This window comes from Xiphophorus hellerii, chromosome 20 (assembly GCF_003331165.1).
Source record: "Xiphophorus hellerii strain 12219 chromosome 20, Xiphophorus_hellerii-4.1, whole genome shotgun sequence".
Taxonomy (NCBI): Eukaryota; Metazoa; Chordata; class Actinopteri; order Cyprinodontiformes; family Poeciliidae; genus Xiphophorus; species Xiphophorus hellerii.
Window position 1 is genome coordinate 12,972,400 of NC_045691.1, and position 26,982 is coordinate 12,999,381.

The 26,982-nt window shown below is 36.8% G+C and overlaps 1 protein-coding gene across 2 annotated transcripts in view; it reads right to left on the reverse strand.

Moving 5' to 3' along the window:
- LOC116710094 (transcription cofactor vestigial-like protein 4) overlaps positions 1-26,619 on the reverse strand; it is a 36,638-nt gene extending 10,019 nt beyond the window's left edge. The window contains exons 1-3 of one of the 2 annotated variants that reach the window (XM_032548918.1): positions 26,444-26,619; positions 24,503-24,576; positions 6,556-6,769 (exon numbers count right to left, since the gene is read on the reverse strand). In XM_032548918.1, coding sequence (XP_032404809.1) covers positions 6,556-6,769; positions 24,503-24,566 — 278 coding nt within the window. In that variant the 5' untranslated portion in view covers positions 24,567-24,576; positions 26,444-26,619. Of the gene's footprint in view, positions 1-6,555; positions 6,770-12,594; positions 13,047-24,502; positions 24,577-26,443 lie in introns of those variants that run through there. The other variant, XM_032548917.1, reaches the window with a different exon arrangement.
- Positions 26,620-26,982: the final 363 nt, after the last annotated feature.

Below are 26,982 nucleotides of genomic sequence, written 5' to 3' on the forward strand. Positions count from 1 at the left end.
CATTATAATGGAGGGTGAAAAACAACTTCATTCTTTTCCAAATAACTTGTGGAGGCATTTCCTCAAAATAGTGAAGATTGCTTCACTATGTTGTGAGAGCAAACATTAGACTTTGTGGTACAAAACCAGGAGGAGCTCTTTAAGGTGTGTTTGGATGCAAAGCAAGTTCAGATAAACAGTTGTAGGACCATGTGACCAGGCAACCTGACTGCTGGGTCAAGCATCTGGAGTCCACAGCACCATCCTCCACAAACAACAGCGAACACAAAACAGGAGAGAGGAGGAAGTGGGGAGTTGCATGTGAATGGTCCAGACCTTTAGCTCTTGAAAGCGCGAGCGAGGTTGGTAGTTTCCTTCATTTGTGCTGAGAGCTTACATGAGCAAAGAGACCCCCCACTCTTTTTCTCTCCTAATGCTCCCCCCTCTCTTTTTCTCACAATCAGCAGCAAACTTCCTGAGGGTCAACTGAGGGATAGACTTGGCAGCACTTTTATAAACCCAGGCTCACTGCTCACCAACAAGCTCATGTGTTTTTCTTTAGTGGCATCAAAATCCATTTCCGTTCTACTAAAAAAGTCGAGGCTTTTTGAACTAAATCATGTAGAGAATAGGTGTGTTGTGCAACTCTTATTTTATCTCCAGATGTAACCAATACCCGAGCCTAGAGGGAAGAAGACAGACGAGTCACAGTTTGACTGTCATCACTGCCAAGGAACAGCCATGGCCACATCCTCATACAAGAGGGCAGTCGTCACAGGAACCAGTGACTGAGGATTAACAAATCTGCCTAATGAATGGCATGGCTGTTGAATCAATCTGCCCCCTCGTCTTTCTGTGGCTTGTGACTACCCACTAACTCACACTTCATGTCAGGGTTCAGGTTTTTAAAGCCTAACCTGTGTCCTTGTCTCCATTACTCACTTCTCAATTCTCATTGAAAGGTCACACAGGACGGAGGAGGAGGACATTAGGGCAGATATAGAGAACTGCCCATGAAACAAGGGCCTGAGATAAAACGAGGTGAATTATAACAGACAGTAAGAGCTCTAGTTGGGAAAAAGGAACAGTCTCTGGAAAATAAACATATACATGTATATTTTTGTAGAGTTGGATTGTTTCCATATTGTTTCCTGGTTTTCTTTGAATCCTGAACTGATTCAGATTTGGAAAGTTTTAATATTTTCCAGGATTATGAAACAAACAGAAAAGTGTGCTGAAGGTTCTTTTTAAAATACTCTTTTTCCCCAATTCAAAACTGTGTTTATTCATCTCATAAAAGTAGCCCTAGCCTTTATCCAATTGTTTTTTTTTTTAAATTAAAAACAAAACATGCATCAAAGTTTATCAACAGAAAATGGTGGAAATTCTATTTGACCCAACAATCAAAGTCGATAAAAAAAGAAAAACGGATTCCAACTGATTGCTTATTAATTATTAAATGTATAATGAAAGGATATCAGCAGTGACACTCACACACAGTCGTGTTTATATGGATGAGAAAAACAAAACAAAACACCCAATGACAAATTCTAACCAATATTTACTACACATTAGGTCAGCAAAGCTGCATCTTACTCTCAAAGTGAAGGTTGCAATGACAATCTTTTAAATTCGGCTTTTTTCATGAACCGTGTGACTGAACATCAGAATGAACTCCGCAGGAGAATAAAACAGAGCAAATATCTGTTTTGAGTCTGTCCTATAAAGTCCTGGGTTTGTGCAGCATGGCATTAGTGGTAGTCACTGTGGTTGGGACTCACTGCAGGATCCCTTAATTTAAAACCCAGAAATTCAAAGCCCTCAGTACATAAATGATACGGTACAATATCTTGAACAATATTAAACCACTCAGATCTGTCAGTAAGTAGAGGTTTTAGAGGAGCCAGTAGAATGGCACCCCATCTTTAAGTCAACCTCAAGTTTCAGATCACAATTGTGCATTTCAATGACTGAAAGGGTCAAAAATACCTGTTTTGGGCCCGTTTTCAACGACTCAAAAGTAGAAGCATGTATATAAAGCAAAAACTAAAATTGTCTTCAAGTTTTAGGAGTGAAACTTTGAGATAGAACTCAAGCTATTGAAGGAAAAGCTCTGTTTTCTCTTGTGGCAAATGCACAGGGGCTATAAATGTTCTACACTTCTTCTCACAGTTCTGCTCTAAAGTCTTCAGAAAAATCTTTCCAGCAAATATTTGGTTGGGCACATGTTCACTTCCTACTGAATAAATTCTAGAAGAGAAAAAAAAGAGAGATACAGACAGGAAACATCTGGAAAGAATAAAGACCTAATAGACAGAGATACATAAAAAACAGGAAGCAGTGTGAATTCACCAATTCCTATAATGTATATGAAGATCTTAACCCAGTTTATTCTGTTGAATCTTTATAACTGAGCTGATGTAATATTTGAACCATTTCTTATAAAATAAACAACAGAAACTTCTGTATTTTAATCCAACAATGTGTGTCTATCTAAAGGAAAAAAAATAAAAGACCAGTTTTCACATGTTTTCTGACACTGGTAGTAAATTCTGACAACCTAATACTACATAAATACTGAGAAATCTGGCAGGTTTTGCAGCTAAGTGATAGCAGAGAAACTGGTTGGTTATCGGAGCTGGAGCTTATTGAATATGGAACAACCACAAGAAGGCTAAGATAACAACATGAACACAAAAAGCCACACATGCTGAAAAAAGGAAGAAAAAAACCTGATCCTTCCCTCTTTCCCTCATATGCTGATTACATAAATAGTCTCATGTAAAACAAGAGCATAACAATGACTTCCCCAGGCATACAAACACATCATAACTTTGGCCTCTTATTTTCTCCCAACAAAGCCTCTGGAGTAACGTCCTTGAGAAAAATTTTTTGCTGGAGTTCCCCGTAGAAGGCATCTGTATTTCTGTATGCTGAGATACTGGACTTGCCTGTAATCTTGCTGTAAGCCACCATCTCTGCATGGATAAGCTTTGAAGGGTACAGGACATAAATACAATGTGAATATGTCAGAAATTCAGGAAGAAATGAAAACTACACTTTCTTCAAGAATAGACTATCAAATTGACAGTCATGCTTTATTTGTTGTTTACGGAGCAAAGAAATCATGTTTTCATAAATGGTAATTCCATCCAGGATTCATTTCTACTGGGAGTCAAAGTTCTATCTATATCTCATCTAACATTCTCCAATCAAAACAATACCTGGCTGTGTTACTGGCACTAAAGTTGAAGGAAAAATGAGATGGCTGAAGACTTCTATACTGGCGGCTCTGAAACTCCAGAGTGGTGCAGAGGCAAACAGGCTGCAGCAAGCTTCCAGTCTGTAGGCTCCAGTGGGCAGGATAAGGCTTCTTTTGTTCAAGACTCCTCCTACTCCTCAGAGAAAATGAGAAAGTATTCCCTGCTGTCTGACCTCACCCCACACAGATGCACACACAAATAGGAACACGCACATGCACGTATGGGCAACAGAATGCAATACATGTGAATAACTTCTGAAGCAGATGCAGTCTCAGTACAGAAAAAGATCCTGCCACTAAAACTGTCAATGCCCAAACAGGGTTTAAAGATTTTAATATACTTTACTTCATGAAAAGGTGGAACTGTACTGATAAGACCGAGACTGCTGAGACAAATACATCAGAGCTAGATTTTCGATTTCAAAGTTAACTAACTTTGTTTTTCTTGTTTATTCAGTTACAGTAAAAGTTTGGAAAAGTTAAAATTTTCCTTTATCTCCTCACAGGTTCCTCTTACTAGGCATCTTCTTAAATCTGAGGATTTCCCCGCCACCTATTTCTGCACACTGCTGGCCAACTGGCTAAAACAAAACTACTGTCATTGGTCATTGCCAACAACAAAAACAAATGAAGCTGTTAGAAAAATATACATAGTCAAGAAAAACACCAACAGCCATGGCCAGGAAACTGAAGTAGTTCATCCATCCATGACTCCATCAAGGAAACCACAGCTGGCTAGCTGCTGGCAGCACATCTGCATGCTGGCAATCACAGCAGATAATTCTAACTTACTAATTCATCAGCTGGGTATGCTTGTTATAAATCTGCTAGTATTGGGAATTGAATAGCAAAAATTATATCTATTTCTCAAAATAAACCACTGAAAACCACTACTAACTCTAGAAGGGCTTACTCCTTATTGTTGCTTAATTCTTTAAACAGAAATAAATGGTACTGATGGGATTATTATTACATAAAATTAAATTTTATGTAATTTTAGCAGAATTAGGAATGACTCTGGCAATTCTGTTTTAAATTTTAAAAAAACATGGTATACTATCTTGCTTACTATTTTCTTGTGAATACTGAGTAATATTTTGCTCAAGGTTATTATACACTTACATTCTCATGCTAGTAGATCTACTAAATTTAACTAACTGAATAAACAAAACATCTGCTTTAAATACATTTCTGGGGCATGAAACCGGTGTCAACATTGAAAATATGATTGACTTAACATACAGAAGAAAACTAAAAACTAATTTGCACAAACATCCATTTATCAGCATACATAGAAAATTTACAATCAATTTTACACATTCAGCAACAAGCAGCTGAGCTGCCCCCTCTGCATATCAGAACTGTGTGCATGCACGTGTGCTTGTGGTATTCATCCTGCAGTGTTTTCTAAGAAAAGTATTTTTACAAACTATTTTTAGTGTGAATTAGTGAACCCATCATTCTCCACTCCAGTGTAAACACTGCCTTCAAGTCAGAGGCTAACTCTGGCGGCTGGTTTCAACAAGTCAGTCAGCAGTTGACTTTACCAGAGAATGTATGTCCTTAGAGAAACTTCAGAGTAAATGACTAAGGCTGAGTGAAAGGAAACAAGGTCTCCAGGGTAAAAATGTATCTCCATAACAATTAAAGCTCTATATTTTCTACCAAGCTGAAGCAAGGCAACTGGAAATTTTAACTTGTTGGAGCTTAACCAATACCCTTAGCAATCAATTCACTTCAAGATCAAATGACAAACTGTGGAATTATGGATGCCATGACAGCACAGCAATCTTGAAAAGCCCTAAAAGTCATTTCTTCAACAGTTTCATCTTTTAAAAACCATACTCTAAGCTAAGATACGGATACAAGAGAAAGTGACTGTGGCAAAATGAGAGCTGATAGAACAATAAGTCCTTTGGTACTTTGACTCAGACTGCCAGAACCAAGTTGAACTTGTTCAACTCATGATGCACAAGTAGGCGCAAGTGGTAATAAATATATGAAAATTTAACCGCAGAGTGCATATAAAGTGGATCATAAAGTGACAAACCAGAGAACAATACACAGTGAGGAGGAGAGATAATTCTTAACCGTAAGCAAGATAACAGCACAGATCAAGACGACAACTTGATTTTTATATGAGCCCTTCCAGGAACCAGGTCAAATAACCTCTTCTCTTTAGGTCTTGTTTCAAACCAAAGCATCAACTTCTATGTCAAACAAACAAACATAAAAAAACAACCTTTACAAAGATTCACTGATTGAAAGGACTTACAGAACTAGAGTCCTCTGAATAATCTGCTGTTTGAGACTGAAGTGATCATGTGTTGTGCCAAAACAAACATAAAAAGTATTTGGAGGAGGCAGAACAATGCTCTTTACAATCTACTAGAATTTACATAAATACAAACAATAACTACACCTCTCTTTGTATGCTCTTACTATTTTTGGCTAACTTTGCTTCATTTCTTTGCTCTGTTCTTTACATATCAGCTCAATCCATCATCTAGAAATCAGATTCAAGCTCTTGTTCTCTGCTCTGGTCAGCAATCGGTAGGCCAAATACTGGAAAATGTTCTTTTTATTTTTTCTTTTGGCATGGAAGGTAAAGAAACTAACTCCCTGAGTTTTTAGGTTTATGAACATATCAACCAACAGCATATACTTTTTGGAGTTTAATTTTAAAAAACGCATAAAGAGGAATGATTTTGTAAATCCTTTATTTTCTGACAGCTTCAAAACTATTTACTATAATATAACTTACATTATTTTTGCTTTATGCTTAGACCGCGCAGATTATTAGCAATGTCCAATAATCTGTGTGTCTTTACACATTTCAATTGTGTAAATCTTGACTAACTGGTGGAAACAGCTCTTTCTAAAACTTACTGGTCTGTTTGTAATAAATAGTAATGGCTAGTCTCCATGAATGACTCAGTCCTGATGGCCACCTAGTCTGAAGTGGGAATGTGGAAATATTACATGAGTTATCTTTCTGTTTGACTGTTTCACAGCCTTCAGATTGAGATCCAGCTTTAAGAGGCATCTTACTCTGCAGAACCACCTAAACCTGGCACAGAATCCTGGAGTCCAAACTGGGACTTCTGAGAAAACGGCCCCGTGCTGCAGCTCACTCAGCCAACAGAAACACTTAGCAAGCACAGGCAAAACTCAATCTGGTAAATATGAGGCAACTCCACTAACAAACTCCAATAACTATGGAGTCTGTGAAAAAGAGGATAGATAAAGACCAATAGTGACATTCAAAATCTTATATAAGTGTATCATTTGAGCATATCTTAGTATGTACTCACAGCTGTGCAACAAACAGGCGACTCATCTTAGCTACGTGCTCATTGTCATCCATGTCACTGTCCCCCTGGTCCCCACTGAGCTTCCTCTTGGTGGGGCTGATGGGAGGAGGGCCAGTCCTGTGGCTGGAGATTGAGGAAGAAGAGGATGACGAGGAGGAAGACGAGGATAGCGACAAGGACTGGAATCTGGGGTCCCCTCTTAATGCTGCCTCACCTGCAAAAGGAAGAAAGACAAATATGTACATATGAATTGAAGACAAAACTTCACCACTGGCTGTGACTTTTGCTATTTCAAATAGCACAAAAGTTATACTACCAAACTTATAATCAGCAGTTATTCTAAGTGATATAAATCATGTCCAAATGCTAACTGTTATATTGCTTCTTCAAACAGGTAAACTGCAAATGCAGCTTGAAGACAGAGTTTTTCTGTCCAACTTGTTTAAGCTGAAATTTTGGATGTTGACTTCTTCAGTTTGCTGAGCGAGGCATAGACCCCTGGCATCAGCAGCGTATCTGGTCAGCAACGTTGTGGGGGAAATAGCTGTGGAGAGACTTCATATACACGTGTGTGGTGTGAACTATTTCTCTGTCCGCAGCCTTGTCCTGGTACAGAGGGCCTACAGAGTTGTCAGTGAGTGGGAGTTCAAGCAAGAAGGGATAAGGAAAACTACTACTGGCTCAGTCTCAGCAAGGGGACTTTCCACTGCTTCGTTCAGCCTCAAGCATCTCACTGAATTCACCACAAACAAAACAAAGTCTGCACTAATTCTCCCTTTCTGACAGGTTCCTGCTTATACTGAAACTTCTCACCTGCACCGTTCTACTTCAGTTTAAACCATCCTCTATTAAAAAAACAGTACTAAAATGAATCGCTGATCAAATCCTATGCAAAGTTTTTTATTTGTGAATTGTAGAAACACATTTAAACCTAAACTAATGGAGAGTGGCAGCTTTGTAATGGTTAAACGATTTGAAATAAATTGCTATAAATATTTATGCTTATTCTGCACAGCTTTTGGCAAAAAGAGGTCATAAAATCTGATGGAAATTTGGCTCAACTTATCTGAGAATCACTGGATCACTCAAGGCAACAGAGCACATACACTAAAAAGATCAAGGTCATAAAACATCCAATAAAATGTCTTGCACAACTCCATGTATATTTAGTTTTTGCATGCCCTCAGAAGCATAGCAGCAGCTCCTCCCCCATCTTTGGCATGTTCCTGCTTGCAATTCTGTGACCATGGCAACAAGGGTGACATCATTGTTTTTTGGCAGGGTAGAGGGATAGCAATAAAGGAGGAAGAGTGTGACACTGCACTGTCCAATCAGCATCCAGCAGATAAACACTCTTATTGTTGAGCACGGTTTCACACAGAGAAAAGTGGCGAGTGTTTCCCAAAAAAGCAAGAAAAACATTTTAGGGAGTTAAAAAGTGCTGCCAACTGAACTCTTATTCTTAAAAAATGTGTTTCTCTTTATTTGGTCGAAAGCAACACAATTCAATAAATTAAAATAAGCACAAATTTATAAACGTGCCAATTTAACCTATATTTTCCTCATTCAGCTGTCTATCGCAGTTTTAATGACAAACCTCTAACTTTGGTGAGTAGACAGTAGTGCATGTCAGATATGTTCATGGTAGAAAAAATATTCCAAATTGAAACATGCAAAATAAATCAACTTGCACTCGGAATATGAATCACTTGAACTTCTATGCCCCTTTTTTCATCCCAGAACTTCAACAGTGAAAATGTTCGGTGTATTTTCTTTGCTGATAACAGCAGGCAGAAGAATATTAAGAAACAGGCAGAAGGACACGATGACATTAGAACAATGATACAAAGGAGCAAAACAGTTTGTGCAATTTCTAGCAATTTAACTTTGAATCAAAGGACAGAGGGGAACAAGAAAATAACACCTCCTACCATTACAGAATGAAAAGAATAAAATACTCCCTCATTCATATAAAAATGAGCAGGAGCATACACTTTACATCTGGGATGAAATGCTCTGCGTAACTGCCAGTTTTTCAATGTGGTTTGTTTTTATTAAAATTGCCATATATTTTTCCCATTAAAACAGTAGAAATCAGTAGAATGAAAACAGCACTCTGAAGTTAAACTCCACTCCATTTCCCCCCTGCCTGGTCTCCCAGTTCGTTAGGTCTACATGATCAAAGCTTTTTTCTCTTGATAGAACTTCAAACGGCTTGGAATCAGGATGAGATTGGATTACAAACTGAGGTGAATCTCTCTCTCCCTCCGTCTGCCTCCTTCCGCTCTTCACTCTCAGCTTACTGTCATCCCTCCTGGATTCTTAAAGTTTTAGTCTTCTGTTTTTTTATTTTTCTTAAACAGCAAAATAGTTATTTTTGACAACGTTTCTTTGTAACTTAATCTTTGGGTTGCTTAATTTTCTAACTATTTAGATATTTTACAATTTCCTTAATAAAAAGTGCACATAAGGTTCTCGTGTCAGTAAGCTGAACTTTTAAATCCAATATTAAGTGTATTTCAAAGAAGTTGACAAAAGTGCTTTGAGGTACAATTTAAGCAACTATTTTGTTTTCAGCTCAAAAATATAATCACTAGTTCTGTATTACATGCCTCTCGTCACTGTTTGGCCAACAAGGGCCAGAAAAACTGAATATAAAAATGAGTGCCTACATTTTTTAGGGTAATCATTCAATTCAAACACTGGCATCCAACCAGGGAGCCATGGCTAAAACCTGCTTAGCATAAAAATTTCATTTGTGAAATTAAGTGGAAGCAATAGGTTTATAATTTGGCACAAATATGAAATTAAAGATGTACTAGTCAAGAGATTAAAATCAGCCAATTTACCTTTCTTGTCTCTGGTTGTGATTGGCAGGACAATTACAGAAAAAAAACCTTAATAAATGAATCAAAACAAAGAACACTATCTGTTTCTGTCTTCCAACACACCAATCAACAGAATGTGGTGTTTACTTTCATTTTTTTAAAAAAGCTATGAAAGGGTGATTTGGTATAGCGTTCACTGGTACTGTGAACTGGGATAATCATGATAATCTTCACTTCATGTCGGATTCAAAAACCACCATCTACGAAAACTTGCAGTATCATGTTTCAGACTTGGGAGGAAGAGAATCAGAATTGGTAGAAACTGGAATGGCCAGGTCAGACGTCAAAGAAAGCCAGAAACTAGTACTAGCTGGAAATAACACAAGAAAAGAGAATCACTTGACATCCAACAGTGACAAGATACTTCCAAGTGACTCCTTTGAGTTTTCATGAACTGGCAGTGCACCATATGACAGTGTCACTGCATGTAAACAAACATAAATGGGTTAAATATATCACTTTGTACAAGACTTAACAGATTTGTGCAAAGTAGCCTCTCTTTTAAAAAAAACCCAAATAAATTCATCCAAACTCAGAACTGAAATTAATCAGCCTCATAAGATTACTTCTCTTCTCTTAAATTAACAAGTCTTGAGGCCTCGACTCAAAACTTGAGTCTTTTTAAATACCTTGATTAAAAGCTGAAAGTAAAATTTACAGTAATCAGTGGAACATAAACATCAAACTCAGATTAAATGTTTGGATAACTGGATGAAGCTCTACAACTTATAGTAAATGCAGTTCCAGAAGGTAATTAAACACAAAACTCATTCAAAAAAATAGAAATGCTGCTTTATGGTATGAATGGAAGAATAGTTCAACAAACTTAAAAAAAACAATCATAATAAACGTATAGCAGACTCAAACATAAGCATTCAAATTCTTCTCAAAGTGATTGGCTCCACATGTTAAATAAACACTGTAATGCTTGAGATTGTAAAGAAGTGTCGACAATGACAACAATGTGATGGCTTTAGAATATATCTAAGGCTATAAAGACAAAGCACCAGTATGAGCATGCATGTGTGTTTGCCAGGAAATGTGTTTGAGTAGGTGTGCTCATGCATACAATAACAAGTCAAGGCACCCACAGCATCCCACAATTCTTCCAAATCTTTCCTTGGCTCAATGTGTTTGAACTTAAAGAAACTGAAAGAAAAGCCCTTTACCACCAAGCTTTTTAGCCAGTTCTTTTATCTTTTTTCTTACCAGCAGGCACATGACAGAGACAGATTTTAGTTTAGTTCACCAAAATCAACAACAAAAAAAAAACAATTAACTGGATTCAAGTTGAAGTAAATGCTTTCAGAGACACATAAGCAAATGAAGCTTTATAAACATTAGGCTCATCTAACAGCAATTATTGACCATTCCCAGGTTTATCTGCAACATCTTTAAAGCAAGCTTTTGAGAAGCAGTCTAAAATTTCTGTCATGTGTCCAAACCACAAGCCATTATGTCAAAATAGAAGATTTCACTTCCAAGGTGCAGAACAACTCAAGGACAAGACAGGTAAGAACTTGCATGATCAACCCCATAGAAGCCATCTTATGACTGAAATGATCTACCACGGGGCAATGTGGGCAAATGCCCAGGGCGCCCCCGGCAATGGATGATAAAAATAAAAGTATGATGCAAGTTTAGGATAACCAACCATGTGGAATTTAATAAAAGGCTCCTGAGATGTTGTTATCAATCAAAATGTCAAAATACACCATCATGATTGGTGAATGTGTAGTCGGGGTTGGCCTAGCATCTGTAGCTTTTTACTTGCTGAATCTACAGCTTTCCTGTAGCAATGCAGAGCCACATTTAATGATTTAATAAATGTTGTAGATACTGGTCATTTTTCTCTTTCACCATGTCGTAATGGTGTGGTTGGACATTTCGGACCACTTTTTTTTGTAAAAACAACTGAAAAGTTAAACTTTGGAATTTATTATAACTTGCCATAGTGAACTCTAAAGAAGTATGATTGTGATTATGGCAAATAATGTCTACAAGCAGGAGATCACTCAAATTATTCCTTATAAACTTGATCTACTTTTTCCTAAAACTTAAAATAGAGTGCCTCATAAAATATGCTGTTTGTTGATGTGTTTACAAATTGAAAAAGTACTACTTTGAGGTATCCCCCAGCTTTGCGTCAAAACTTATTTAATTTGAAAGATCCTAACGTAAACATTTAAACAATACCAAGATTACGTATCTGGGTAAAAAGTAATTTGAAATCAATCATGGATGTTTATTGTTGTTATATAGATACTTAAAAACACTATTAGACTATTAATTACCAGAGTTAGAAGTAAGAAATGTGTACGTAAATCATTTTTACTGTAATTACTTTGTGAATTTGGTTTATCATAATAACGTTCACCTGGAATAAAGAAGTGATTATTTTGGCCATTGGTAATCATAAATAATATGGTATTTTTCAGTAGGAAGGGTTTGACATGTTTTGTGCCTTCTGGTAAAACTGAGTTTCTGAGTTTCAGTGGTTAGTTTAAGGGTAAGCGAGTTTTATTGCCCAGGGCCACAAAAGATGTTAATCCAGCTCTGGATATGACAAGAATTAAACTGTTGAAGATTCCTGCTTTTCACCTACATGACAAACATACCTCTAACCTTTATCCCAGAGAAAATAGAAAGATAGGAAAATATTCCTATAAAAAATATGACAACAGGAACAGAAAAACGAACACCAGATTCTGATTTATCTAAAACTGTTAAACTACACTACAACGGAAACTACTGTAAAACAATAATAAATCACCATACGCAATAAACGTTATTCCACCCAATCTGAGTTTCATTAACCAACCTCAATTAAAATAATAAAGTAAAATCAATAAATCAGACAGCACGTAAAAAAAAAAAACTTTTGCTCTCCAAGAACGCATAAAACAACGTACTTATCCGTTAGCTACCGTTGCTAAAATACACTTAAAGAAGAACCCCCGTTTCTCCCAGGGTTTTAAACATTTACAAAACATATTATTGTTTCATAAGTAATAGCTCACCAGCAAAGAACCGATCGGAAAACTTCGACCAACTCCGTCGTTAACGCAACCTCACGCTTTAACAGCATCAGCAGCGAGTATGAAGTTTTTAAAAACAGCTATTAAAAATGGCCACAAACAGCCGTGTTTACCTTCGTAGCAGAGGATACCGATGTTGTTGTTCATTTTGTCCAGGTACTGGTAGTTCAACAGGTCCATCTTCGTTAGATGCATTTATCGAGCTTTCATTTAAAACAACAACAAAAAAAAGACCAGCTTTTTCCTCCTTCTTTCAAGCGACGGTCAGAAAGCTAAAGGCCCAGCCTCCAACTTTACTTCTCTTAAAAAACCGTTAACAAAACAAATAAAAAAAAAAGTGGCCTCGCTGTTGTTTAAATGGGTTCGCGGTATTTTTTATTTTTTTTGTTCCCCCTCTTAAATATGAGCTGACGTATTGCGACAATAAAGAGCGTAGAAAAATAAGCGAAAAAGTAGCGTCAGTTGTCCTCACAGCCAGCTGTAAGTCGACTGCACTGACACGCAGGCTATGCTTGGTATGACTCCTATGCTGTAGCAGTGGTTTCCAGTGCTGCTGAGAGAAGCGCACTGGGCATGCTCGCAAAATCCCTGGAGCGCCTCAAATATCAGAGATGTTTAATGCGGAAGATCAGCCCCTTAAAAAAAAAAAAAAAAGACTTACTCTCAGGGCAAGGCAGGGAGACAGAACTTCAGAGGGTTACAGCCGCAAAACATTTGAAAATATAGTGAAAATAATTTCCTAAAAGCTAGCTGCACGTTCTACCAGTGAATATTAAGCATGCCAAAGATAACTGAAGTACAACTTACGCACAAACAACACTTCCAGAGAAAGGTTATAACAGAGTAATAAAAGGTGATATCTCACTACTGGTTATTATGCGAGGTCACTTTTGCGACAACATGAAATAAGGAAGATGGAAGTTGTGAAAGGTATAAGTGATAAACTGCCCTGCAACTGCAAAAAGATATGATACATCTTGTTTTACAAATGTTTAACTCTTTCAACTACAGTTTTTAAATTGTAACATATATATCAATAGATGGAGATTCTACACCTATGTATTGCATTCAATGCTTTTTGAGGGACTTTGTATTTTGCCCTTTGCTTCATTTTGCTTTGCTTTTTTGGGGGAAAAAAAGACATTTCAGTCTTAGAAATGCATTGTATGCTTTTCATAGACTCTATAACATGCTTGTAAACGGAAAATTCGGTTTAAATATACGGAATAATACTTTGTTTTATTGATTTTAAAAGATCCCGGAACTAATCTCAGGCCACTGGGCTCCGTTTTTACTTTTAGACTGACCCTCTTCTGCCCCCTGGTGTCTGAAAAGAATTTTCAAGAAGAGGGGGGAAAAAAAGAGAAAAATGCTTTTTAAAAAAAGTTTTAGTGTAAGTTCTTTGAATCATTACAGGATGTGGAAAAGGTGGAGGACAACATTTGCATATTTAACTGGAGAATCACTGAGTTGGGGTAAACTCAAATGCATGTTGAGTTTACACACAAACATGCATTTGTCATGACATTTATACACAGACTGGGGGGGGGGGGAACAGATGATGTTGAGTTAATAAATAAGTAAAATTGTACCTCCTAAAAAGTTTTTAAAAAACCTACCCCCTTCCTACTTACTCGTACACATGAACACAAAAGCATCTCCCCTCCTCCCTCGTGGCATGACCCTCTCTAATGGTTGCTCAAAGCTCAGGTCCTTGTCTAATTGGTTGTCCTTTGTTTCCAGTTTCACACACAAAAAGAGCCGACTTCAGGCTGAGTCTATTTAATTCTAGTATTTCTTCTACAGCTGGCGTCCTGTGGGTTAGTGGGGCACCTGCAAAGTACGAGGACTGCAGCTGAACTCTGTAGTCAGCTAGTAAACTTGGATTTGATTGTGTAGCAGTAAAAAAAAAGAGAGAGAGAGAGAAAAAAAAAGGAGGTTTTGGGAAGTCTGGCGATAAAAGAATAAAAATAAAAGCTAAGTCGCATGTTTTCTGTAAACTTTGGGCTGTTTTTCAATGAGGAAGCAAATACCAAGCATACACACTCCTAAGTATGTCCTAATGCCCTTATATTAATTAATTAATAACTGTATTTAAAACATTTTATTCAAGGATTGCTTGTATAAAATAAGGTATAAGTGAAAATCTTAGCCCTTCCACGTATCCAGCAACTCCCAAGGCTTCATCAAAACAAAAATGTCAGATTTATGAATGAAGCAGAAAAGCTAGTGCTTCACTATTAAATTCTTCTTGTAAGCTTAACGTTAAAACAATTTCTGAAGAGGTTTCTGTAGTATTTTAATGTCAACCCATTAGAGAATTACAAAGCAAAATTAGGCTGTGTCCATGAGTCTATCAGGTATCAGTGTCAAGGAAGTCTGGGATCTGTCTCATAATCAGCTCAGGATCAGGGTCAGGTCTGACTTGAATAAAAAATGAATAGCTAAAATATTTACACGTTTTGCTTAAGAAAGATAATTGAGAAAGGACAGAAGCCCTGCTTTAGTCAACATTAATCACAAATAATAAACAACCACTAAATTTAGAATTGCTTTTTTAGTATATATATCTTGTGCAGATATAAAACTGAAAACCTGTTTTGAGGAAACTTTGACATGCAGTGGAAAACTTAAAACTATTTCATGCCATTTGTCTAAAAACGCCCAGAGCTGAGATATGACCCAGACTCTCTTATCCATTTCAGAAAGATTATATTTCTCACAAAGTAAGTGCATCATTAACACGCTGATATTGTGACAAAAAACATTGACAGACTTAAGAACAGAGATGCAAACCCAAAGTCATGTAACTTGCACTCTAGTCACAAGTTAATCTTTTTAAGATTTGTGATTCTCAATTTAACTTAGATCAGCATTATCAATTTCTACCCAGTTTACATGAACTAACCAAAACCTCTGGATCTACCATCCAACATCCAATCAAGAGAAACATTAGAAAGAAATTATGAGGAACAAAATGAGATAAGCTGCAAAACGCCCAACATGTGGATCCATAAACCGTGGAAAGAAAGGCCATAATGTCCAGCTTCCTTCAGAATTTGATTTTCTAACCAAAAAAAGTTGCATTTCAAATTATCTTTAATATACATAAAAGTGTGATCCTATGAAACAACTCAGGAAGAGGAGATGTCAAACTAGCAAAGATCAAAGGTCACACACTTGATTACCAGACAACTGTGTTGCGATACCGCCACACCAGCCTTGTTTACATGGTGACATAATGAATCGAAGTCAAAAATCTGTCCTCTCAGCTCTTTGCGTTCAGACTGTTAACCATGTCTCTCCCACAAATAATGTGACTGTGAAAAGTTTAATATGACGTCCATTTGCTGTAGAAGTTCTTATTTAGCAGTTTTATTTCACAGATTCTAACTGGATTATTGCTGTTATTTATCTAAATGTTTTGCTTAAATTGGATATTGGACTTTAAAGAAACCCCATCTCAGTTTTGTGGGGGTGTTTGTTTGAAACGTCCCTGAGCACACACACAGAGAAGGAAGTATCATGTTGCTACACTGAAACAATGACAACAGGTGACTGGTGGAAGCAGAGTCACTCATTTCCCATCTTTGTTTTCTCCATGTGTGTTTGTCGTTAGCAAGTAAAGCTTTGTTTATTATTCAGCTTGTGACAGGAGTCTTTAACAGTGTCGTCACCAGACCTGTACAAGACAAGCAGAGAAGCCTCTCAAAGACTCAGCCAAAAGCTTTTTAAACACCAAGAAAAAATTGTTCCATTCTGTGTGCTGTAATTAAACTTAAAAGTATGTGCTTCTTAGCATGCAGAATTGAGATTTTTTTTTTTTTTTTAAAAGAGTAGAATTTACATTTTACAGTGTAAAAATGGCTCATATTCAGCCAGAATTATTGCTGATATGACAACAGATTTTATGGATACCACATGTTTTAAGAATAACTAAATGGTGATTTGAACAAAGGAGAAATGGACTCGGTTTAATATATTACAGCTAATCACTGATAGAACTATTTGAATGGCTATCTTGATCAATCAAAACATTTACAAAATCACATCTCTGGTTGAACTGATACATCAAAAGAGAAAAAAATATACAAAAGGCAGTTGTCATTGTTGAAATAATTACTTGTAATTATTTACTTACAAATCTAATATTCATGACAGTTTCATCTATTGGGACTTTGCCCTTTGTTAGATCAGATAGTACTGAAACAATATCAGAGCTTTTTAAAGTGATTATACCATAAGATTATTCTTTTACATATCAAGCAGGATTTAAACATCCATATGGATCACATTTACATTTTTCTTCCATCGCCTGAGTTGTGTTTCTTCTGTTTATTTATAATGGAGATTTTGTTGTGGCCCTGTCTGTATTTGCCTTTTTAGATAAGCAATTATTGACTAAACTAACAGGGTATCTCTTTTTCCTTTTATAGACATATTGTATAACCGGCTACAATAATTGTGTTCACACAGCTTAGACATTTTCACATTTTCTCACTTCCCAACCACTAACTATGATGTAGGTGGCTTATTGTGATCTTATGTGATAGATGAACACAAAGTAGTGCAAAATTGTGAAGTTGAAGAAAAGGTACATGGCTTTCAAATTTTTTGTACAAATAAAATTCTGGCAAGCAATTATATTCAGATCCATTTATTCTGTTAAATTCAGCTAAATGCAGTTTATTTTTTATAGCACAAATTCACAACATGTCATCTGAAAATATGGATTCTAGTTTAACAATCCAGTCAATTCACTTTGATATTGAAATTAGTTAAAAGTTCTCTATTCATGCAATTAAATTCAAGAGAACCCTGGATTTGTCAATAATGTTAACTTTGTGATATAAGTTGTAAAAATTACTAGTGACTGATAGTGACACAGATTTATACACTACAAATAAAAGAAATACATTTTCTCTTTTCAACATCGGCAATGGCTTTAAACACTCCACCTTTGTGACCAAGATCTTGAGGAAGGTCTATTTAGTAGCTAATTTAAGGATGGCCAGGCAGCTCAAACACATCTTGCCAAAGAGATCCTATTTCTGGTCATGGAAAATGACTGTTGCTCCCATCAGATGCCCTGACCTATAACAACATTCTTGTCATGCTAACAATTAGCTGGTAGCAAGCTGACTCCAGGTGGCTCATTATTTATTCAAGTCAGTGAGTCTTGAAGGGGAGTGGAAGCATTGTGTCATCAGAACTCTATTCTGTGCGACTCCACACAGGACACAACCTTACCAGAGAGTTCACCCGGTGAGAAGTATGGCATGCATCACAGTTACGTACTTTTGAGCCGACCAACATACTTTTAGCATGAATATTCACATTTTCTAAAGGAAGAAATTGCTTTATATTGAGTTTTCTGGAAACTCTTCTGTTTCCTTTAAAAGAACATCTCATTATAGTGAAAAACAGAACTTGGATATTGTAGACAACAGGCATAACCTATCTGAACCACAAAGGTTAACCATGATGGATGTTGCAATGGCATTTCATTTCATCCTCCTCAACTATGTTGAGTGCTATCAAAAGTAAAGGAATGTAAAGTATGTGTGGTATGATGGAAATTTAGAAAATGAATCATTTCACTTGAACAGCAGAAAGGCACCAGGAGCCAAAGGTTTAACCTTTATGGCACATTCTTTAAAAAATATGTGAAGAAAAAGATTCAACTCCAACTTCTTCTCAGAAGGTTTTTCTTATATCATTTTGTCTAGTGCACTGTGTATTGAGAGAATTATAGTCATATAGTTAGGGTCATATATATATAAATATAAATATAATCAGCTAACCATCGATTCTTGAAATATGAAGCGGTACTATTACATATTTGGCTATGTTATTAATATCACAGCTATTGTGATATTTATAAATCACAATAGCTGTGATGTAGAAATATTTTACCATTTTTCTATTCTGAAAATAGAAAAATATTTTCTGAATATTTTCCTATTCTGAAAATATTTCAAGTTGTATAATGCAAACATATGCTAAACTTTTCAAGACTCTTTAGGTTGTTTTGTTTTGAAAGGCCTGATATTCATGATCCAGAGCAGCGAAGAGATGAAAAAGCATAAAAACTGACGAAAGAGATACAGATTAAATAGCTTTAAAATTACTATTTTAGAAAGGAGACTGTGAGAAGTTGGACCAAATCTAAAAACAACTCTAGAGAAAAAAAGGGCTCATTGTCCTTAATCTTTTGACTTGTAACTGTCTTAGTGTAACCTTTGACCTATGACCATGTAACCGTGCTGACCTCTAGCGCCTGGAGCCTTAATGAACACCTGTCAACCTGTCTGACAAATTGTTGACAGTAATGTAACGGTTCTGTGCCTGTCTGTGTACATGAGAATACGTGTATGTGCACAGAACAGATGAGTCAGTTCTGTGCTTGTGGAGGCACAGAGGGAGAAATGTAGCCAGGGGGATGATGACAACAACAAATACATACGGTAAGGCAGCAAGTACTGAAGATGCTGGAGGAAGTCTTTCATGATTAGTTAGAGAGGGTTACTTATTTCTGTGGAAAGGCCTCGTATAATGTTGTGTGTGTCCATCAATACGAGTTCATCTGTGCCCAGTATGTCACACCAGTCTGAGGTTTAAATATGAGAGCTAAAAAAAAGTGTATGATAAAATTATTAAAACTAAGGTAAGAAAGAACAGTTTATTGCGTAAACGGATAATGAAAAGACAAAATAGTTAGCTACATTTAATTTTGTATTGATAGAACTTCCCTGACGCCTTGCTTTAAAATAGCAGTTCGACCATGAATGTCACTACCTGTCTCGCATTTCCAAACAAAATTCAGATTGTGTGATGGTAGAAGGCACTTGGTCCCAAATAATACAAGACATTTCACAGCTTACAATATATTCATTTAATCTGAATTCAGCACCTGAATTCAATCTTGCAGAAAACTCTGACCCTCAAAGAAAAGCTGATAATTTTGTACAAGATTATCTTTGAAGAGACAAAGGGGATTGATAAAAAAGGCAATATAATACTAGTACCGCTGCAGATAATAAAGCTTGCAGCCTTTTTAGATTTTTATTGTAGGCACACACATAAAAGATGTGCAAGCTGCACTGTGTGCCAGTACGTTCCATACTGTACCCATCTAATTACTTTATAACTCTTCCCTTTTCCCCCACTGGTTCTTAACATAAATTATAGGTCAAGATGTAATTCAAAAACCTGGATACACGCACAGCAACTGGTTTGATTTGCATGGCTTGTATGGTTTCATAAGTTCATAAGAGGGAGAAGATGCCTATTTTAAATCATAGGTAAAAAAAAAGAGTTTACATTTCATTTACTTGGAGGAACTGCTGAGAATACTACCATGACTAAACACTCAGGACAGGTAGCAGAGCCATTAGCCTAGCACAGCTTATAGCATTCTTGCAGTACACACAACACCACCACTGATTTCGCCTATTAATGTTCATCCTCTGGAAAACAGAGTGAATTATTTAAGGGTCTAGCATATATCCTTCTATATAGAGATTATTTTATTTTTGTGTTTGACCATCACTGTTGCTAGAGGTACACAATACATTGCAAATTTATTGTTTCTCAAATATTGCTGTAAAGTAAGATGTATTTTGGAAAAAACTCCTTTAAGTGCAATAAACGTCAACTACAATACATTTGTTCTGCTCATACTATATTTGATGACAGTTGTTTAATGCAGCATAAAAAGAAAGTAAAGAGATGGTCAAGATTGCTTTCAATGATTTACTATTCTTTACCCTTTTGTTTTGACAAGTGAGGTTATTCATTCATTCAACAATGCACCACACAAATCCTACAATTTAAGCTAATCTAAAGTCAAAGTCCCCTACAAAGCCAAAACCACAAACTTGTCTTCACAGATAGACAAATGTATCTCGGCATCTGCAGCACAGACATTTACATCGACTTGTAAGGGTTTTATTACAAGGGCTGCATTGAACCTGTGCAGATTAGAAGGAAAAGTCACACCTTGCTGAAGAAGCTAAGTAAATGTTTTTTACTTGCTGAAGTTACACCTTGCTTCAGCAAGTTACACCTTGCTGAAGAAGCTGAGTAAATCAAAATCTTTCATCCCACCTCATGCCAAGCAATCATAACAGTTCTCACACACACAATCTTTCTCACTTCTTGGTAGGTTCTGAAAAAGCACCCCAGTGCAAAATCTCAAATTTCACTTCATTAAATGTGAATACCCATAAATTAATACCAACTGGCCCTGACTGGTCTTTGCAGCTATGTTTTTTTTTAAGTTTCTTCTTTAGAAATGCTTTCTTAATCAAAATTGAATGTGAACACGAGACAGAGATAACTAAAATGGACTGAATGGTTCCAGAAAAAAAAAGTTCCAAGGCATTTTCTCGACCCGTCACAGTGTTACCTCATGAAACAGACCTAGGATCTCTTTTAGGAGACATGTTTTTGTTGGAGCATACCCACACAAAAAGTTAGGAAAAGCCTGTCAGTGTTTGAACAAACCATGGAAACTGTAACAATGAGGAGGGGGTGTTCGGCAAGGGTGTGTGTCTGTGACTATGAGTCTATTCCATAAACAAACAAGAAGGATTTCAGCATTGCAAACTGGAGCAGAGGGCACAGCAGAGATCTCAGCCAACCACCTTCTCTTGGCACTAGTTCCTTTGTTCTGACTCACATAAAAAAAGGTCCATTTATTCCACATAAGCTAAAACCACCGTATCTGGAAAGAACTGTCTGACAATAAGGAATCAGAAATATTCTTTTTGATTGAGAAAAGTCAAGCACACAACAATGAAATTAGTATAAATATATAAAAAGAAAACACTATACTGCAAACTTTTAAGCATCATCCATGGATATGGAGTACAAAGCCAGACCATCTTCAAATACAGGTTTGCTTCCAGGAAGGGTGGAGCACATGCAGCAAGATCTTCCAAGCAGTCACCAAAATTGTTATGGAGGGTCCACAACACATATTAAGCATTTCCCACATCCACCATTAAATATAAGGCATAGTTTACTTCCTGTTTTGCTTTTTTAGTAAGAGTGCAATTACTGTACATCCATGGTCAGGATGGCCAGACTTAGGACCTGTGATTAGTGTTTCTTCCAGACGGTTTGAAAGGTAGCTAACTGTGACTGAGAATGTGCCTCTATAATTACAGCCCAAAATTTTTATTTTATTTTTTTCCTATGCTGTGACAAATGACTTTTTTGGATCGACAACCAAATGAAAAAATAACTTAATTAGAAGCATGCAATCTTTACAATCAGTTTAAACATTCAAATTTGTTAAGTCTAAAAAGGTTTTTGTAATTTTCCACAGGGATATAGCATATTAGGTAACCTTGTTAATGGACTATTGCTGCAACATTGACATAGCATGTTTGTACATTTTCTGAAAGTGGTGAATATTATCTTGCATCTATGATGAATATTACAAGTAATATTCGGACGTGCAAAAATTCTGTGGCAGCCAGCGTATGTCACAGAATGCAGTAGGAAGAAAGATAAAGACAAAGAGTCATTTGTATTCATATGCCACAGAAATGCAACATACATATGCAAAAGTTTGCATAATTAACACTCAAAGAAAATTTCTGAATTTAATCTAAAAAGCTTTGTATTATGGCTATACAGTTATCTAAAATATGATAAAGCCAGGATTACAGTCCATCTGGAGTTATCAAGAATATACAAAACAAAAAACTACTGTCAGGAAAGAAAATACACCTTTTGGTGTGGCTCAGTCAAAACCACACAGAGATGCTGGACAATAACCACAAGATAAGTAATGTTTAAGTTCTCTTCCCCAGAGCAGCCAGACTAATCCTTCTCCGATCAGCAGGTTCTCCTGCTTCAGGTCTATTAGAGCAGACTAAATAACTTTGCTGCTTAAGACACATGCTTCAGTACACAGTGTGCAGTATCAGGGTGCATTTGGCCAAAAACCAGTTTATCTTAAGACTGTAAAAAACTTCCAGAACATATTTCCTTCAGGGGTGATGTATGTATCAGTACAGAGGATGACACTGAACTGTTGAAATCCAATTTTAACTAAAAACATGTTTAAAAAACATTCTAAAAGAAGACTGGCTTTATATAAAAAAAAACAAAATAGTGACAGATTTTTTTTTTGCTTTTTATAAGATATATTCAAAAAGATCTTGGTCTTAACCAACAGATATTTCTGTAAGCCATTAGTAAATTTCCTTTTGTACAGACAAGTTGTAGAACAATGCAATATTCATGTTTGATTACATTTTTCACAGGAAGCATTTGTAAAAGCAACTAAAAGAGAACTTGTTTTTTTTTTTTTAAAAAAAAAAAAGCTCTTCATTTGGAGTTTTGCATGATATCCTGGCCTTGAAATGTTTGGCTCAGTCCCAGTGAGCTAAAGGTAAATCTGAGCCTCTCCCTGTTCTGCAGCAACTTATTACCAGGACTGGACATGAATGCATTCAGGTTGTTGACTTTAAAAAGAAAAAAAAAAGACTGCTGGCCTAGTTTACTTAGACTAACTCATGGGCAAGCTGGCACATCTTATTTTCTCTAGTTTTTACAACATTGTGGAGACAAATTAAGTTCATTGTCTTCAAACAAACAGGCCATAAAGAGCCCATGACTAAAAGTGACATCAGCGCTGAGGGGAAAAACCAAAGCACTGCAGGGGAGCAGGCTGAAGGACTCCCAGGACAACTTAATCACAACTGCAAAGCAGTTGATTTTCAGCTCATTTTGCTGAGTTAAAGACAGACAATTTAAAGCCAAATCTCTCTGAAAGTACTTACTTATTATTATTTAACTTTTTTAACCACAAAATATTACACTATCCATCTGTCCATTGTCTTCCACTTATTTGGGGTAGGAACATTGATCGACCAGTAAATTGAGAGCTCTGTCTTTTGACTCTGCTCTCGCTTCACAACGACAGACTGGTACAGGGCATGAATCACTGCAGAAATTTACCAGATGCTCAGGCCTCAACTGGCCAAATTCCTGCAGTTTGTAAACGGGTCCCTGGTACTACAAACATGAAACTGAAAACAGTTACCTCATCAAAACACACAATAAACTAGTTATTTAATTAAATTATATTTAAGCAGAAGCACATCCAAAAGTTGCAGGACAACATCTGCCCTGAAGGACAGGAGGCCTGCATTAAAAAAAACTTCTAAATTATTGTAATTATATTATGCAGGATTTCAGTGGTCTTAAGACTGTATCTTCACAATACTGGTGTATATTTAGCTGTTTGGAGTCTTTCAATCTTTTTCTGTGAAAGAGACACAACAGCAAATTTGGTTACCAGGTAAAACATTTTTTGTTTTGTTTTTGGGAGTCAACATTTAAGAAAAATGTAGAAAACATATATAATAAGTTTTATAAAACAATAACTGAAAATTTCCACCTGTTATAAGCAGAGGAGTTGTGTAACATCACCAGCAACTACAGAAAACCGCATCTCAGACCATTAAAATACTGAACTATATCCTCTAGTGGAGCACATCATATATCAGTGGCATCCACTAATTCAGGTCTGAGACCTCCCAACTGTACAGCAGCCTGCTGAAAACCACTGATCACACTCTTTAAACTGAGACATTCTTTTTTCCTTCTCAAATGCCTCTAAGCACAAATTAGAGTATGGATGCAGGTAGTTTGGAGCCTGGATGAACAAGGAAGGATGTCAGACACAGACACCCCGCCTTGATTCCACTGAAAGCAAACATCACAGCTAATGGCAGTTGAAGGCGGTTGGTCTCATTTGCCTGTGGACTTAAAACTGCAAGCTGGAGAGGCACAAAGCCGCCTATTGTCTCAGAGCTGAAAACAAGGCAGAGGGTTACGTCTGAGCCCACTGTTGGACTTTGTCTATATGTAATGCGGCTCTAATTATATAAATCACTTTCCAACAGCGTAACAGGAAAGGAAGGGAGTAAAACAGAGGTGGTGGAGCTCTACCTCTGTGGGCATGAAAAAGCAGGAGGGGCTTAGTTTGATTGTACTCACTCTCTTCGTCATTTGCATGAACAAATGATGCTGCTCTTGACAGAACATCCAGTGGAGTCTCCATGCTTGGATGCCTGAAAGACAGGAGAGGGCAAAATGTCAAAACTGCTGTGCGCAGAGTTGGATCTACACAAAAGACAGTGAATTTCAGAGGAAGTCGAGTCACTAGGTGGCAAAACTCTTCCAAGGGTCTCTGCATGTAAAGAAAACACTTTTACACCTTAAGTGTTTTAATTTGTTGACAACAGCTATTGCATACAAAACAATATATAAAACCATTCATCATAAAATAACCCAATTTTGTTTAGAACACATATTGTTAGAAGACATCTCAGACTTTGTCTTCTTGGCTAAATCTAATGGATAATGTTATTTTTTAAACCAATAACCTACAGTAAGTGCACGATAAAAAGGCCCAAAACAGTATGTACGTAATTGATTGATTGACATCAATTTATGTCACATAACAATAAAAATCATGTTTGACAAGTTATGATTAGTCTATTATCAGCCCAGTAAATATTTAGCTTTTCACTCCTTAACTTATGTTTGAAAGCATGCTCTATTATATGCTCTATTATACCGCTCTAAAACTTTATTACTGGCCTGTATATATGTTTACACTACAGTATCCTGCCAGATATCACATGTAATGAGATTTGCAGACAATGTTGAAATAAAGATTGTGATACACTATATTTTGCAGCTCCAGTAATTGTTTTCTCTTTTTTAATAAAACCATGTCATGTCAGCTTAAATGAACGGCAAATATGATACACTGGTGTGTTTGTAACAGGCCAACTATCTTAATTTTATAGAAATTCAGACCACTGAGTTTGCTACTTTAATGACAACTCTTGTTGGCTTACAAAACATCTTAAACAAATCCTGCTTTACATGAGATGGCCCATTTGCTGTTTGTGTATTTTTGTTCTATTTGCAGACAAAGAAATGCAAGCGTGATATCCATAAAACCACTGAAATCCTAAGCATACAGAAAAGGAATAAACATGTCATCAAAACAAGCAACACATAAAGTGCACACTTGGCAAAACAGATCTACAACAATGAAAGGCTTCCTAACTCAATGTGTCAGCACTTTAATTTAGTAATAATGCAGCATATAACTCAGACCATGACTGACTACTGCAGAAATGTCACAATCTTGCAAATAATTTATTGCTTTTAGTTTCCTAAATTACTGTTAAGAGTATTTGGGGATTTTATTTTATTTTTTGCAATGTCCAACTGACTGTGCTATGAAAGATATTAAAGAATAAAAAAATAATGGGGGAAATATCCAGCGTGCTTCTCTTCCTTTTCTGTCATTCCTCAGATACCATCATTCCCTCAATTCTGCAAGAAATAGGGGACTCAGGCAACATTATGGTAGCAATGTCCTTGCTTTTACAGTAATGCGCTTTAAGAAATATCCCCACGTTTTAATTGTTTGAACTGTGCTACAGTGAAATCCAATATCGGCTTACAGGTGGTTCGGTGTATTTATACAAGCCTGACTCAGTGCGCCCTTTATCCAGGAAGGAATACTACTGCAATGATCCTGCAAAATGAAACAAGCAGCAACCAGGAAATGCACTTGATTTGTGATAAGGGACTTCACTCTCTCTACTTTCCAACACACTGAAGTAGCTACAACAGATATCCAAAGAATGTGGCTAAATTAAAGCTACTGACATGGGAAAGTTTGGGAATCCGCCAGAGCAGCGTCAACTCCTGAATGAAATCTCAAATGACCTTTTTCGTGAACAGTGTTTCCGTCCCACTATCGCACATGTCTTCGCAAAGAGTCGACTCCCACGCCGAATATTCTCAGAAACCGGACTGAATTTGTGCCCTAAATGCCTCATGTGAATGGCACTCTCAACCCTGCGAACCCGAAACAATCAGTCAGACCCAACTTCTTATTTACCAAACACCTACCTCCTTCAAGCGCCACTTTGGTGTCTTCCAGTAGGATAATATCCGGGTGAGAAATAAAATAAAATAGATATTTATTATAAAATATTATTCCCAGAGAGAGAGAAAACAAAAAAAAGCGGCGGTGAAAAAAGCACAGACAATAGTAGCAGAGCTGTCGGGACAAACTTGGTTGTAAACGAAGAGGAGGAGGAGGCGGAGGAGGAGGAAGGGAGAGAAGCAGGGAGGGAGGGAGCAGGAATGCCTGGAATGATGGAATTCAGTTCCTAGCAGGTGGTGAAAGTGAAGCGCGCTGATTGGTAGAGCTCTGAGGCAGTGATATCAGCATACATTATGATGGTGGGGCATTGCATCACACAGCTGTCCTGTGCGCATTACTATGACCCGGGGAGGGCTTCACGTTATCTCCTTCAACAGCAGAGAAAGAGGCTCAGAACCAGGCAGGAAGTATGCTGACATTTACTGTCGCAAGGCGTAAATCTGCTGCTGAAACATTTATTTTCTACATCTATAGAAAGTAGTTTTCCCAAGATGGGACATTT